Below are 16,619 nucleotides of genomic sequence, written 5' to 3'. Positions count from 1 at the left end.
AACACGCTATAACTCAACAAGCGGCATTACTCTTATTCAAAAATATTAAAACCAAAAAAAATAAAAATTTGATTGATGTTGAATCGACCCATGCAAGTAAAAGGCTTTTAACTCTCAAAGTAATTTGAGCTCATGGGAAGCAAATACAATTTGTTAATGCAAAAATGACTCGCTCAACTGATGGTCCCCTTCAATAATCACAATGCACAAATTCCTCTAATGGGTCTGTTTATTATTTGCCCTGGAGACAATATACTCAACGAGTCTTATTTTCCATATATATGGAGATGTTGCATACTAGAATATTGTACCGTACAATTTTAAGACGCTTGATCATAATCAAGTACAAGACGTTGTGAAACATGATGTTTTACATTTGTCGACACTTTCGTCATGCGTCAATTTTATGCGATGCCTTTATCGGCAACAGAGTGAGAGGCACTTTCTTGAACACGGCTAGGCCAGCCCCTTCTTCCATGTTCACATCTCCTCTGTCATTCCCTCCGGCAATTCCCAATCGAAGGAGTGCAAGACATTGGCAAGCGCCAGCTCGATCATCGCCATGACCATCGACATCCCAGGGCATCGCCTCCGCCTGGCCCCAAATGGTATCAGCTCGAAATGATTCCCCTTGTAATCGATTGGACTGTCCTCGAACCTCTCCGGCACAAACTCCTCCGGACGCTCCCACAGTCCTGGGTCCCGTCCCATGCCCCACGCATTCACGTAGACACAGCTCTTCGGGTCGACATCGTAGTCAGATAGCTTGAAGTGGCCAATGGTTTCCCTTGGTATGAGTAGAACACCTGGAGGGTGTAGCCTCATTACTTCTTTAAGAACTAACTTCAAATATTTGAGCCCGCTGAGGTCCTCTTCTACGACCCATTTCTTGTTTCCAACGCAACTTCGGATTTCTCTCGAGCTTTTCGCATCACCCTCGGGTTCCTAGCGAGCTCAGCCATTGTCCAGTCCATGACAACTGCACCGGTGTCCACTCCTCCGAGAAATATATTCTGATAGTGACCATGAAGTCATGATTCACAAAAAAGACAAATACATCAATTTTTGCCATGATATCGTTTATTGCCAAAAAAAGAGGACGGTGAATCCATTTAAGGAGTTCTTAAATTATTCCTGCAATATATAGAACCATCAAGTTTGCTTCTCAATCGTGTATATGATCTACATTAAGTAATACGTAGAGATTGTATGATATACCATCAAGATGGCCTTGATGTTATCTTCCTTGAGCCGGACCCCGCGAGCTCAGTCTGATCTTTCTCCATCTTCAGCAGCACATCGACAATGTCCTCCTTTCCCTCGTTGCTCTTATTCGCATTCCGATGCTCTTCGATCACCTTCTGATAGAGATCGTCCAAATTGCGAAAGCTCTTCTCCAACCTCGAATGGAGCCCCGTGAACCTGTCCACAATCCAGCCGAGTCGAGGGAAATAATCAGATGCCGAGAAGCTTCCCAACATCGCCATTCCCTCGTGAACCATATCCATGAACCCTTCGTCTTCCAACTCCGTCCCCTGAAATGGCTTCCCAAATGCGACCCTGCACGTAAGGTGTGTAATCAAGTCAGAATTTCTTGTGAGCGATTCATGCTTGGCTCTCAGGCTAGACAAGCTTCGGCTTGGGGTATTGACTTGAATCAAGTCTGAACTTGATAATAGCTAAACAATCAGGTAACTTGCGACACTGAATCTTATCGAGTATAGTCAAGTTCGAACATAGAACTCACTGTCAGGTTGAGCTCTAGTTCATAGAACCAGGCTCAATATATTGTCAAACCTCAAAGAATTTGAGTAGTAACTAAAGATGGAAAGATCGGTTAAAAACTCACTTTTTAACTTAAATTTAGTGGGTTGAGTTATATGTGGTTTAGTGAAAAGTTTAAAAAAAAAAAAAAAGTCGGTATGTGCTTACAGTTAGTAAAGCCCAACTAGACATGGATTTTGCGGGGTCCAAATTCCTTACGATATTCAAGAGTTCGTAACTGACGAATTTCATCACTTCCACAATTGAAATTCTCTCTCCTACATACGCTATTCCACAATCATTCCTAAATTAGAAAGTTTTCTTTTTCTTAAATAAATGATAAAAACAACTTCATTTTCTAATTTCCCACGCCAGAAGAAATAACAGATCTTATCATAGTTTGATTTGTCAAATTTTTTGGTAATTTACTATTCGCTAATTTCTTCATATTTAATCAGTTTTTAATCGGTAGGTTTTTCAATATGCTATTTTCCATATATGAAGAGAAAACTGCTAATCAGTTTTTAATCGGGTTGGGTTGGTTGGATTGGATCGGGTGTGGGTCGTTAAGATGGATCAGTATAATTAGATAGATAACTTAATCTTGACCACTATGCCCAACCTGCAAGTGAAGTTAGCCGTCAGAGCCATGAACTTCTCGCTCATATTAACCGGAGTTCCGCTCTCTGCTGATTTTGCGATCGATTCGATCATAGATCCCACCTCCTCTTCCCTGATGTATCGGAAGGACTGGACTCGCTTCATGCTAAACAGCTCGAGCACACACAGCGTCCTTAACTCCCTCCAGTAATCGCCGTACTCCACGAAGGCCACGTCGAGGGAATCATAGGAGAGGCGTCCCGTGCCGACCATCTGCGGGCGACTGCAACTATCAAGGTCGTGGGTCTTGAGGACCTCCCTGGCAGCATCAGGGGAGGAGATTACGATGGTAGGGGTGCCACCGAGGCGGATGAGCATGACGGGGCCATATCGTCTGGAGAGTTTCCACAGAGACTGATGAGGCAGGGGGCCGAGCTGGTGGAAGTTGCCTATGATGGGAAGTGATGGAGGCCCTGGAGGGAGGTTCTTCTTTTTGTTATTGAAGTTTTTCACTGAGAGGAGGAGGAGGAGGAGGAGAGGAAGGGAAAGAGCAAGCCATGTGAAGAGGATGTGAAGAGCCATTGCCGGAGGATGGTCATGCGCAGTGAGAATACTTGGCCTGTCGAGTTTGGCGCGGTTAAGTCGTCTTAAATACAAAATGGATGCAGATGATGATTTTCTTGTTTTATCCACAGGGACAAAAATGGTACGCTTCTGAAAATATGACAGGACATACACAAGAAAACAAGTTGTCCGTAAGAAAAAATTGACACTGATGATCGAACCAATCGCGTATGTCAACATATAATATATCGAAGGTAGCGGCTAGCGTCTGTGGACATATCTAATCGCAGTAGCAGTAGGATCAGCTAAGTGAACATTTTCGAGCAATTATATACTTTAAATATTACTAAATAAAATATCTGTAGTTCTCAACTATAGTGTTTCCTCTTAAAATTCAAGCTCAAGTTCTGAGTTTTGAGTATGATTTATTGACCAATTAAGGAAAGTGAAGCTAGGTCGAGCTTCTTGAAAACTTAATCGAGTTAAGTTTGAACTTGAAAAATTGAGCTCGGGTGATGCATCATCTGACATCCAAAACTCCTACATTAATTAGTAGTACGAAGAAAATGAACGCGATAAATGTATATTATAGGTGAAAGTTCTAGTCGGATTTCTTACGTGGAGGTTGAGCTTCTTAAAACTTAATGGAGTTAAGTTCAAACTTGAAAATCGTGACATGTCCTCCCATTGCCACCTCCGCTTTTCAGCTGCTAACTTTGCAGTCCGGCGGTCAAGATTAACCAAAGGGCTGACTGTGAAACTTTTTTAAAAGTAAAGGGATCATTTTGAAAAGAAAAAAAAAAAGATTTCGACGAAAAAAGAATTCTCATAAATGTACTTGGACCGCTAGTGCCATTTCACCAAAATATAAGTAGGGTGGTTTTCATGTTGCTCCAGCTTAAAATTAAACTAGATCCTTATATAATTTTGACTATCGGATTTTAATGATATAATAAGAACTATTATTAAATAAAAATGAATGACTAAATAGTTCATGCTACATTGTCTAGTTGCGGCATACTCTGCATGGATAAATTACCTAATTGATAGCATCTTAGCAAAGTCATGGTAATGAACTTACCAATAGCGAATACTTAAATCGCAAGTGGTGCAGAATAACTGTAACTCAAAATTGAACATTTCGTAGGCAAGACATGACCCTTGTGATAATGCTAGAGGGAGCTGCTGAGATTGTCTCACAACACTCTTTTTTTTGATAAATTTACATATATATATATATACATATACATATATAACTCGCAGTAAAAACCGAAAAAGGTATTGGCACTAAAATGTTGAAATATGAAAAAGTTATTAAACAAGTGAAAAAATACTTTCATACAAAAAAAAAAAAAAACGTACTTTTTGTTGGCTTCCCAAGACCCATATGAATAATATGTAATTTCGGAAAAAGTATCAAAATAGTCCTAAACCTTTTGTATCGATACCAATTCAGTCCTAAACTTTTTAACTTAACCAATTTATTCCTAAACCTTTTTACATTAATACCAATTCAGTCCATCCGGCTAATTTAAGCCGGAAATTGTTGACGTGGCCACTGGCGATCTTATGTGACACCACATGGACAAATTTTATAATTTTTTTTATATTTTTTCAGATTTTTAAATTTTTTTTCTTTTTTTTCCTTTTTTTCTCTTTTTTTTTTTTTTCTTTGTTCCTTACCCTTGGCCGGCAAGGTAGCCAGCCAACCGACCATCATCGGCCACAAGCTGGTCGGGGCGAGGGGCCCCGTGCCGTCGTAGGCCACCGGCCGGGCCGTCACGCCCTCGCCCGCCACAAGTGAGGGCAACGGCCCCGCCTAGATCCAGGCAAGGGCTGAAACCCTCGCACGTTGGCTGGTGAGGGCGTGGCAACCCTCGCTCGTGGCGGGCGAGGGTGCGGCGACCCTTGCCTAGATCCAGGCGAGCTGCGTCTACCGCATCTAGAGCTCCGTCGCCTCCTATCGCGACATGGTCACCCAAGCCTTTGCGGCCCCCGGAGGTTGAAGGAGGTGGTCGGCGTCCCAAGCTCGGGTAGCTTCTAGAGGGATAACGGTGTGGGGAAGTTCGCGATCTCGCACCGGATTAAGCGCAGCGATAGCGTCGCGAGCCTCACCTGGGCAAGCGAGGCCGCCGTGGCCCTCGCCGGATCTGGGCGAGGGCCGCCGCACCCTCGCCCGCCATGAGCGAGGGCTACCGTGCCTCACCGGCCAACGGGCGAGGGTTTCGGCCCTCGCCTGGATCTCGGCGAGGGCCATCACCCTCGCTTGTGGCCGACGAGGGCGCGACGGCCCTCGCTAGTGGCTGGCGATAGCTCGGGGCCCCTCGCCCCGACCAGCTTGTGGCCAGCGATGGTCGGTCGGCCGGCCGGCGGCCTCGCCGGCCAAGGGTAATGAACAAAGAAAAAAAAAGAAAAGAAAAAAAAAAAAAAATTAAAAATCTGAAAAAAAAAAAATAAAAAAAATGATAAAATTTGTTCACGTGGCGCCACATAAGACCACCGGTGGCCATGTCAGCAATTACCGACTTAAATTAGCCGAATGGACTGAATTAGTACCAATGTAAAAAGGTTTGGGACTAAATTGGTCCAATTAAAAAGTTAATGACTGAATTGGTATCAATACAAAAGGGTTAGAACTATTTTGGTACTTTTCCCTATAATTTCTCCAACTAGTTGACAAAGAATTTTAACGTACTCCATGATGGATTCACGCAACCGTGAGATTTCGTATAAGATAATAACTATCGACACATCTAACATTAGCATATCTGTATGTGGCTTCTTAATAATGCAATTAACTTTGAATTTTCGACAATGTTTACACAATTGTAATTATTTATTTTATTTTTTTATAATGTTCTGACTACAATCGATTAATGGGACATGAATTGTATCCCTTTTGAAGCTCATGATAGCGGGTGAATATTGCTAAAACTCCGGTCCATATAACTACTAGATTCATTTCAATCATTGATCAAAATAAACAAATGCTGATTACCTCGTCCATGCCTATGGTGGTTTAGAATAGGTTTAGGCTCCGCATGAGAATGTTTATGTTTCTCTGGATTTCTGTTCTTTTGTTCCCCAGAACAAAAAAAGAACATAAATCCATTTGGTAACGTCAAGTTGTTTTTCTATTCCCCGGAATAGAAAGTTAGCTTGGGAATAGACTTGGAGCAGAAATGAAAAACAAAAAAAAGTTACTTATTGTTTCCGGGAACAATTTCTAGAAATAAGCCAATTTTCTTTTTCATTTTTTTTAATTCCTCTCTCTTGCCACGGCCACCTCCAATCGCCCGGAGCCACCATTGATCGTTGGCCGCTGCCTACCACTGCCGCCGCCTGCCACCGCCCGTCGGTCGCCGCCACCGCCTGCCGGTCACTGCTGTCGGCCGCCAACCACAGCCGCTTAGCCCATTGACGGCCAATGAGGTGGCGGCCAATGGGCTATGCAGTTGTGGTCGGCGGTGACAATCAACAGTCAGCAATCACATAGTGGCAGCAGCGGTCGGCTAACGATCCATGTGCAAGAATAAAAAAATGAATAAATACAAAAAAGAAACCATTGCGTTACCAAACGCATTTCTATTATTTTTCTATTCAAATAATATCAATTTTGTGTAGTTAGCAAACACATTCTTTTACTCAGAAATTGTTCTCTAGAATAAAAATAGAAAAGAACTACTTCTAAAAAAAAAAAAAAAACTTTCCTTGGCCAAGAAGCGTTGTCTTGCACACCCTTAACCACCCAAGGAGAAAGGTCATCAACATCAAACTTTGTCCAACGAAAGACTTGGTGGTATGTTACAAGACAAATGACTAGGGTAACATCATAATCCAAGCGGTGGGTACTTAGAAGGACAAATTCGATAAAGCCACCCCATATCACTTAATCCACGAGCATCGAATTGTAATTAGCCGAAGATTTGTCCACATGACTTAGAATCATCATGGCTAAAGTCCAATATCCTAACTGTCCTCAATAGAGATGCACCTCGATTTGGTCCAACCTAAATGCTTTCTATGTACAAGTCGTGACTATAAGCATACACCTTTTATCAGTCAATTTTTATCCTAAAAATTCTAAACTTATTGCATTTTTATAAATTCACTCATAAATCTTTCGATTTTGTTAATGAAGTTGTAAATATTTTCACGTGTTGCCAATTAAGTTCTTTTGGTCAATTTTAACTAGACATCATTGACGTCGATCTCGATAGTGCCACATAGGACAATCGCGCATTGACTTATTTCTTTTACTTTTCTTTCTATCAAGTCCGGGAAAGGTTGGCAGTCGACTCTCACCAACCACAGTTGAGGGCTGCCAAAGCCCTTGCCTATTAGCACTTGAGAGATTTGAGCAAGAGCCGCGAAGCCCTTGCTCGCAATCGATGAGGGTGTCATGGCTCTCACGAGGTCTAGGCAAGGGTTAGGATGCCCTTCCTTGTGATCAGCAAAGGTTGGCTGGCAATGCAAGCTGAACTTGAAAGAAAAACAGGGAAAAGAGAGAAAGAAATTATAAAAATTATCTACATCAACGTCAGCATCCACATTGGCAATTTTCGACTAAAATTGGCTGAATGTTTAAGACTTAATTAGCAATAGTGAAAGGCTTGGAACTGCATTGATAAAACTACAATAGATTTAAAACTTTTTGGACAATTTCCTCTAGCTAAAGTCTAAAACTCCTTCGACCCCAAAAAAAAAAAAGGTCGAAAACCCTAATTACCATGGATAGAGTTGCATCTCGATTTGGTCCAACCTATAAGCAAATTTATACGTATAAATCGTGACTGAGCATGCACCTTTGATCGGTCAATGTTGATCCACGGCTACCAGAAATGAAATATTGCAATTTAGTTCATCACGAGAATTATCTTTGGGTGGACCAATCTACACATGTGGGGTTTGTTTACACATATGTAATAACTGCTTTGCTTCATTAAGTCCTCTAAGTTACTGCGTGTTTAGAAGGTGGCGTGAGGACCTTTCCCCTTAATGCTACTTATTTTCTGCATTCATTCCGATGGGCCCAAAATAATGTTTGGCCAATAATACGAGAAGCGATCCCAAAGACATATTCAGCAAGTTCTTTCTCACATGAATGTCCTGGATCTCGGGACTGAATATCACAAGAGGAGTCCAAATCCAAGCAATATTGATGTATTCGATTTATGGAGTTAAATCAGCGAGCTTGATATATCATTAACTCCTTTTAAAGTCTAGTTTTCTAATCTACTAATTTTTGTCCATTAATTCGGACATTGCAATCCTATGCTGCAGACGTTTAATAAGCTTTTAATTGTATTATCTAATCTATTATATATAGTTAAAATCTAAGTTGAACGAATGTTGGTTCCAATGCTTGTTATGTGTTACTTCACTTTGTGTCTATGTCTGTTACATGGAAGGTGCAAGCCTATACAATGATAACTATTGATTCATCTAAAATAATTAGCATCCATACATGATTAGTAACTTTTTTAATAATGCAAGTAACTTTGAATATATTCAGTAATGTTTACATGATTATTTTCTCCTTTTTGGTGATTGACTAACCACAATCTGTTTTTGAGTCATGAATTTTATCCGTTTTTAAGCTCATGACGATGGGTGAATATTGCCAAGACTCCGATCCATATGTTCAGGTCCATTTTAATTGTTGATGAATATATATATATATATCTGGATGTCGACCAGCCGCGGGCAACTGCAACAATTGAGGTTGTGGGTCTTGAGGACCTCTCTGGCGGCTTCAGGGGAGGAGATTACGATGGTAGGGCCGTTGAGGCAGATAAGCATGACGGGGCAATACGGTCTGGAGAGTTTTCACAAAGAGTGGTGAGGGCAGGTGGCGTAGACATTGCCTATGATGGGGAGTGATGGAGACCCCGGGGGAGTTTCTTCTTTTGTTATTGAAAAGTATGTGAAGAGCCATTGTCGGAATGGTCATGTGCAGGGATATTACTTAAAAACGTTGAACTAGTTCGGCGTGGTTTAGTCGTGTTAAAGACAAAATGGATGCTGAAAAATCAACCCGTGAAATTTATACAGGCTTTTCTGATCTGTCTGTAGTGATGATTTTTCTCTGATTATAATCACGTCTTGCGTCATAGTATCACTGATTGATAACTTGTCGGTGTAGGAGAGAATATTGATTCTTAATTAGAACGTACAGCTTCATCCTAATGATTGACAATTCTTTATTTCTCCAATCATAAAGGAAACCTAAAAACATCAACCATCTCCAATTTTATTAAGAAAATTCCAACAAAGCACGTTGCTTTGTCATGAGATTCAGGATAACAAGAAACTGTCAAACAATGAACAGAAAATATTTGTTTGCCATAGTCAACATTTTTATCATCTCATCTTAGTTTATTGGTCAGTAGATATCTCCTAATGAAGGAATTTTTTTTCAACACACAGCAATTTAAATTCATGCTATTCAAACTCGATTCACATCAACTATAGGCTCGAGTTTGGGCTCATATACCTTGCATTACTAAAAACGAGAGTGTACATGCATCAAGTCCGTAAAATTAGATTTTATTCCACGGTTCTCTTCCATTTTCTCAAATGAATTTTTTTCATGCATTACCTTAAGAATTTTTATTTTTTTTGGTAATTGAGGACTCCACCACGGACCCCCCTGTGCCCAAACGGCTCCTGAGTGCCGGGCCCCCATATCTCAAAGGAGATTAGCCTAACAACCCACCACCAAAGCTCCCCATTTAAATCGCTAGCAATTGCGAGTTTCGAACTCTCGATCTCTGCAATGATGGAAGAACTCTCAACCAACGCAACTACCCACGGATGGGTACCTTAAGAAAAGTTTTGCGTTCAACATAGTGGAAAAAGGCCAATGACGTGAATCTTCATTAGATTTCTTTCTTCTTGGCAAGTAATCTAATGAAGATTAATCTAGTGAATAATCTAGTGTGTAAGAGTTAGTTAAGAGTCAGCATCTCCCACGTGTTGTCTTATCCACAAATTGACAATCTATGCCTACTATGGTCATAAAAATGAACTCCACATGGCATTTAATGGAAAAAATACTAAAAAATCATAAACCTATTACATTGATACGAATTCAATCATAAATCTTTCAATTAAATTAATTTAATCTTAAATCTTTTAACAGTGATACATATTTAGTTCATCAGGCCAATTTTGGTTGGCCAGCGCGACATGGACGTCAGCCAATGGCTGAACATTGACTGATGTTGACATGGCAAATTTTTTTAAATTTTTTTATTAATTTTATGTTCTTTTTCTTTTTTTCTTTTCTTTTTTCCTTTTCTTTTCTCTCTTTTTCCTCCTTGGGAGAAGCTACCTCGCCTACGGCTCTAGGCAAGGCCGGGCGAGGGTTGCAAGCCTCACTAGAGGCTTGCCAGCCACTGCGAGGAAAGTCCAAGGAGGAAGAAGAGAGAAAAGAAAAGAAAAGAAATTAAAAAAACATTTAAAAATTACCACGTTAGTGTCCAACCACCGGCCAGCATCCACATTAGCGCCGACTAGCTAAAATTGATCAGATGGACTAAATTAGTATCAAAATGAAAAGGTTTTGAACTAAATTTGTCAAATTGAAATATTTAAAACTGAATTGATATCAATACAATAGGTTTAGGAAAATACAATATTGCTAAACAACTTATACATCCACTCTTGCTTGAACAATTGACTAATCACACTAGATCATGGTGATTTCCCATTTGTCGTAACTGGGTAATCATCGGGACAAAGGCTCTTGAAGGTGATTGCGAGAAAGTTATCTTTGTTGGAGCTCAAAAACGACTTCTTTGGATTTGGTGACAACTTTTCTCCGACAAGACTGGCCGCCCGCTAGCTGTGCAAGTCATGTGATATCGGTCTTCTTCGGCCAAAAAGAAAAGTGAGCATTTTTCTAGTAATTAGCGGTCTAGGCATTTGTTACCTGATTTGAAGACTAGTAGTTTGCAATCCTTTAATTCCACAAATCACCATTCACAAATGATAATTCAACATTTGGAGTTTTGACCTTAAAAGACATAAAATATCATAATTTTTTTATGCTAAAATTATCTACAGCTTATCCTCTTTCAAGTTTGAGAGATAGATATTCTTTAAATATATTTACTTCTTGTGAACAAAATAAGCAGTATTAGTGAATCTTAGTTTGAAACTGCTTATGTTTTGGAAGATTATTTCAATTAATTACAAGTATGAAAGCTATGTTACTATCCCAATGACTATGACACGCCATAGCTCGTCTTAATATAGAGATATTGAGGGGCATAACCCTCTTACCGGGAACATTACAACCGGAAATTTTTCTAAATAAGTGCACTTAAAGTCCTAAAACTTATTGTGAAAGTATAATTAAGTCTTAAAATTTCAAAAAAGTATTATCAAGCCCTTAAACTTGTCAAATTAATACAATTGAAACCTACTATTAACATCGTCAATTTGTCTAATGGAAAATGCCAACATTGAATTTTTAAATCAATTTATCTCTCATACGTGACATTTTTTATTATTTTCTTCTCCAAATCTGATTTAAATTAGATTAAAAAAATTTAGAAAAAAAAACTTAAATTTTATTTTTAAAAGATAAAACTCGGAAAAAAAATGGCAGGGCCTCACCAATGGGGCACCACCACTGCCACTCATCACTGGAGGGGCCAACGAACGTCATCAACAAGGACCGGCATTGCCCAAATCCAAGCGAGTCTCGTTGGCCCCAAGCAAGGGCCAGGGAGACGTCGCTCAAATCTGTACTAGCCTTGCTATATATCGATTGATTATTACTTAGTAAACAGTCAGCATCTCCCAAGTATCTTTTATCCATTATTTGACTATTTATGCCCCCTTTCCTCATGAAGAAAAACTCCGTCTGGCATTTTATCGTTGCATGAAGTATAATAGTGATGCTAACGAATTTTACTTCTAATCATGTTAGAGCAATCCACTAATCACATTGAATTAGGGCAATTTCCCATTATATCGCCGTCGGGTATATATGGGGACATGAGGCTCTTGAAGGTTACATTAACAAAGTCATCTCTGCTGGAACTCTAAAACTTCTCTAGAATTCGTAACTACTTTTTCTCAACATGATTTTCCACCATTAGCTTGTGCAAGTCAAGTAATACCAATCTTGTTTGGCCAAATGAAAGAGTAGTATTTCTCTGGAAATCGAGGGTATGGACCTTTGCTACCATACTTGAAGAGACTTCCTACCTTCTAATATGTGGTTGGGGTTGTGATGATGGGCTCTACACCTATATATGGACTGAGTAATTATAACCCAAGCCAAACATTTTACAGTGGGTGTGAAATTTCTTATAGTAACTCCCAGAGGAATAGTTGACATAAATAAATAAATAAATAAAAGGCCTAACTGACCAGTCACTACTAACCAAAATTTTTCAACCCTTCAATTCGACAATCACATTCACTAATGTTAATTTATAATTTAGACTTTGCATCTTAAAAGGCAAGAAGTCTCATTAAAATTAAATGACCATTTGTTTATGCTAAAATCTGCAAATTCATCCTCTTTTCTGTTTGAGAGATTGTTTTTCTTTTACTAGATTTATTTCTTGTGCAAAAAATAAACTAGTACGCAGTGTCGGTAAATTTGTTTTTAATTTTTATTTGGTCGAAATTTGTTTTTAATTTGAAAAGTGCCTATGTTTTAGGGAATTATTTCAACTAATTACGAGTATGCTTGAAATGAATAAAAGCTATATTGCTATTCTTAAACGACAGAACTTTCCAATGACACACTACAGCTCATTTCAACGAGGAGCATCACCCTCTTATTCGAAAATAATACAACCAAAAAAAAAAAAAAATATGTTCAGTGTTGAACTACCCCATGCAAGTAAAAAACTTTTCTGTCAAAGTAATTTGCACTTGGGATACAAATTCAATATGTTAATGCGCAAGTGACTCGCTCAACTAATGATCTCTCTTCAACTGTCCTAATGCACAAATTTATATTGTACGCTAGAACATTGTACAGCATAACTTTAAGAGGCTTGATTATAATTAATATAAAAGGTCGTGAGAGATATGATGGGTTCCGTCTAACAACGATTTCATCATGCATCGGTTTCATGCGATTCCTTTATCGGCATTAGAGAGGCACTTTATTGGACACGACTAGGCCAGCCCCTTCTTCCATACTTACATCTCCCTCCGTCATTCCCTCCGGCAATTCCCAATCGAAGGAATGCAAGACATTGACGAGCGCTAGCTCGATCATCGCCATTGCCATCAACATCCCGGGGCATCCTCTCTGCCCCGCCCCGAATGGCAATAGCTCGAAATGATTCCCTCTGTAATCGATCGTCCTGTCCTCGAACCTCTCAGGCACAAACTCCTTCGGGCACTCCCGCAGGCTTGGTTCCAGCCCGATGCCCCATGCATTCACCTGGATACGGCTCAGTAGGTCGACACCATAGGCAAGCTCAGTCTGATCCCTCACCATCTTCAGCAGCAAATCGACCATGTCCTCCTGCTCGTGCCTCTTAGTCGCATTACGATGCTCTTCGATCACCTTCTGATAGAAAACGTCCAAATTGCGAAAGCTCTTCTCCAACCTCGAATGGAGCCCCGTGAACCTGTCCACAATCCAGCCAAATCGAGGGAAAAATCAGATGCCGAAAAGCTTTCCAACATCGCCACTGCCTCGTGAATCATATTCATGAAACTCCCTTCTTTGAACTCCGTCTCCTGAATCGCCTTTCCAAATGCGACCCTGCATATAAGGCGTGCAAACAAGTCAGAGATTCTCGTGAGCGATCAAGCTTGGCTCTCAGGCTAGACAAGCTTTGGTTCAAATCTTTTCCAGATGTGAGTGGAGTTTCTCTAGTTGGAGAATCAAGTTCGAACTTGATAATAGCTAAATAATTCGGGCAGCTCGTAAGTCTGATTGAATCCAATGGAGTATAGTCAAGTTCGTACATAGAACTCATGGTCAAGTCGAGCTCAAATTTATAGAATAGACTCAATATACTGTCATACCTCCGAAAAATTCAAGTAGTAACCAAAGGTGGCAAATGGGTTAAAGACCGACTTTTTAACTCGCATTTGGCGGCTTGTGTTGTGAGTTAGTTAAAATTTTAAATATAGGTTGTTATGGGTTCATAGTAGCAAAGCCCAACTAGATATGGATTTTATGGATTCACAGCATCATACTCATTTTAGATCAATTTATGGCGCTCAGCATCAAACAATTCATTCACGCTTTTCGCCATAGCCATGTCTCCTACTTCCTTGTGATGAGCGATTACAGACATTTATATCAATTGTGACACACCATTTTCCCTTTCCGCATTAAAATTCATCAATTCGTTTTTGTTCATTAATTTAGCTTTTATATGGTCCCGTGATCTTTTAATACACTTGAAAATTTATTAACTCGGTATATACATTTCCCTAAGCACCGATTTATTAACCCTCGTTTGAATAAATATTATTATTATTATGTGTTTATAAATGTAGGACTTTAGACGAATGCGGCTGGCCCTCGCCAAAGCAATTTGGGCTTATCCTATATGCACCCGATGAACCACTTTTCCTTATGATCATCAAGAGTTTGTAACTGACGAATTTCATCAAATTCAAAGTCAAAATCCTCTTTCCTACATACTCTATTGCACAATCATTCCCAAATCATCAAGTTTTCTTTTTCTTATATAAGTGATGCCCGTCTATTTAGACTTTCCAAAATATCATTCCAGAAACAACTCCTACTCATATGAAAGATAAAAACAGATTTATTTTCGAATTTCCCTCATCAGGAGAAATAACTTGCTTGTTATCGTAGTTTCGTCAAATTTTTTTAGTAATTTCTTATTCACTAATTTTTTCAATGTTTAATTTGTTTTAAATCAGATAGTTTTTTTACAATAAGCTGTTTTCTATATTTAAAGGGAAAAACTGCTAATGATTGGGTCAGGGTCAAACCGGATTGGGTGTGACTTGTTAAAATTGTATAATAGAAAGATGGATCAATATAATTAAATAGATAACTTACTCGACTCGACTCCTCAACTGCGCCACTATATCCTACCTGCAAGTGATGTTAGCCGTCAGAGTCATGAATTTCTCGCTTATATTAACTGGAGTTCTACTCTTGGCTGACATCGCAATCGACTCGATCATAGACCCCACCTCCTCTTCTCTGACATACCGGAAGGACTGGACTCGCTTTGCACTATACAACTCGAGTACATACAACTTCCTCAGCTCCCTCCAGTAATCGCCGTACTCGACAAAGGCCATGTCGAGGTAGTCATAGGAGAGGCATCCCACGCCGACTAGCCGCGGGCGGCTGCAACAATCGAGGTCGTGGGTCTTGAGGACCTCCCTGGCAGATTCAGGGAGGAGACTACGACGGTGGGGATGCTCCCGAGGCGGATGAGCATGACGGGGCCATACCGTTTGGAGAGTTTCCACAGAGACTGGTGAGGCAAGTGGCCGAGCTGGTGGAGGTTGCCTATGATGGGGAGAGATGGAGGCCCTGGTAGGAGATTCTTCTTTTTATCGTTGAAGTTTTTCACTGAGAGGAGGAGGAGGAGGAGGAGGAGAGGAAGCGAAAGAGAAAGCCATGTGAAGAGGATGTGAAGAGCCATTGTCGGGGGACGGTCGTGTGCAGTGCAAATACTTGAATCGTTGAGTTAGTTTGGCGAGGTTAAGTCGTGTTATATACAAAGTGGATGCTGAGGATGATTCTTTTATGATTATCCACTAAGACAAAAAAAGGTATGCTTTTGAAAATATGACAGGACAAACACAGGAAGATAAGTTGTTCCCAAGAATAACTGACGCTGACGATCTAACCAATGGTGTTTGTCTTCACCGGTGAAAAGTAAAGCCTCAAGGCCCTCATTCATAGATTTCAACCTTCGCTGAATCGAAGCTAGCTACTAGCTTCAGACTAACTTTTTCTAACCTTTTCTTTTGGCTGAAAATAGAGCGTACAAAATGTACATATTCTCTCTAATCAATGTAGAAGTTGGATCGGCTAAGTGAACCTTTTCGAGCAATTATATACTTAAATATGACTAAATAAAATATCTTTGGTTCTCAATTATAGTGTTCCTCTCAAAATTCAAGCTCGGGTTTTAGTTTGAAGTACAATTTATTGACCTATAAAATCAAGTGAACTCAATGTCCAGTTTCTTGAAAACTTTATCAAGTTAAGTTAGAATTTGTAAAATTGAGCTTGAAGGGTGCATTACGTGACATCCAAAAATTCCTACATTAATCATAAAAAAAAAAATCAATACGATAATTGTCATTGGTGGAAGTCTTAGTCGGATTACTAACATGGAGATTGAGCTTCTTAAAGACTTAATCGAGTTAAGTTCGAACTTGAAAAATTTTGAGACATGTTCTCACGTCGCCACCTCCGCTTTTCAGCTGTCAACTGTATCCTCCAGCGGTCAAGATTAACCAAAGGGCTGACTGCGAAACTTTTTTAAAAAGTAAAGGGATCATTTGGAAAAAGTAGAAGCGTAAAGAGACGGCATCGAATTTCTCAGAAAAAGTACTTGGACCACTGGCGCCTTTTCACCAAAATATCAATGGGGTGGTTTTCATGTTGCCTCCAGCTTAAAACGAAAGCAGTTCCCTAAATAATTTTGACTATCGGATTTTAATGACATAATAAGAACTAATTAAATAAAATGAATGAC

At 39.8% G+C, this 16,619-nt stretch overlaps 2 protein-coding genes across 2 annotated transcripts; both read right to left on the bottom strand.

Moving 5' to 3' along the window:
- Positions 1-203: 203 nt before the first annotated feature.
- LOC104433484 (cytochrome P450 71B36) lies at positions 204-3,003 on the bottom strand. Its single transcript, XM_010046246.3, is given in 6 exon segments — positions 204-495; positions 498-917; positions 920-1,013; positions 1,219-1,259; positions 1,262-1,560; positions 2,387-3,003. Coding segments are annotated over 6 exon segments (1,518 nt in total). The 5' UTR covers positions 2,947-3,003; the 3' UTR covers positions 204-391.
- A 9,922-nt stretch (positions 3,004-12,925) lies between these two features.
- Positions 12,926-15,554, bottom strand: LOC104435615 (cytochrome P450 71B36). Its single transcript, XM_010048329.2, is given in 4 exon segments — positions 12,926-13,572; positions 13,575-13,675; positions 14,993-15,302; positions 15,305-15,554. Coding segments are annotated over 4 exon segments (1,182 nt in total). The 3' UTR covers positions 12,926-13,051.
- Between the last annotated feature and the right edge of the window lie 1,065 nt (positions 15,555-16,619).

Source organism: Eucalyptus grandis, chromosome 2, assembly GCF_016545825.1.
Source record: "Eucalyptus grandis isolate ANBG69807.140 chromosome 2, ASM1654582v1, whole genome shotgun sequence".
Classification (NCBI taxonomy): Eukaryota; Viridiplantae; Streptophyta; class Magnoliopsida; order Myrtales; family Myrtaceae; genus Eucalyptus; species Eucalyptus grandis.
Note: the sequence above shows the minus strand (reverse complement) of the source record. Positions and strands in the feature narration are given on the sequence as shown.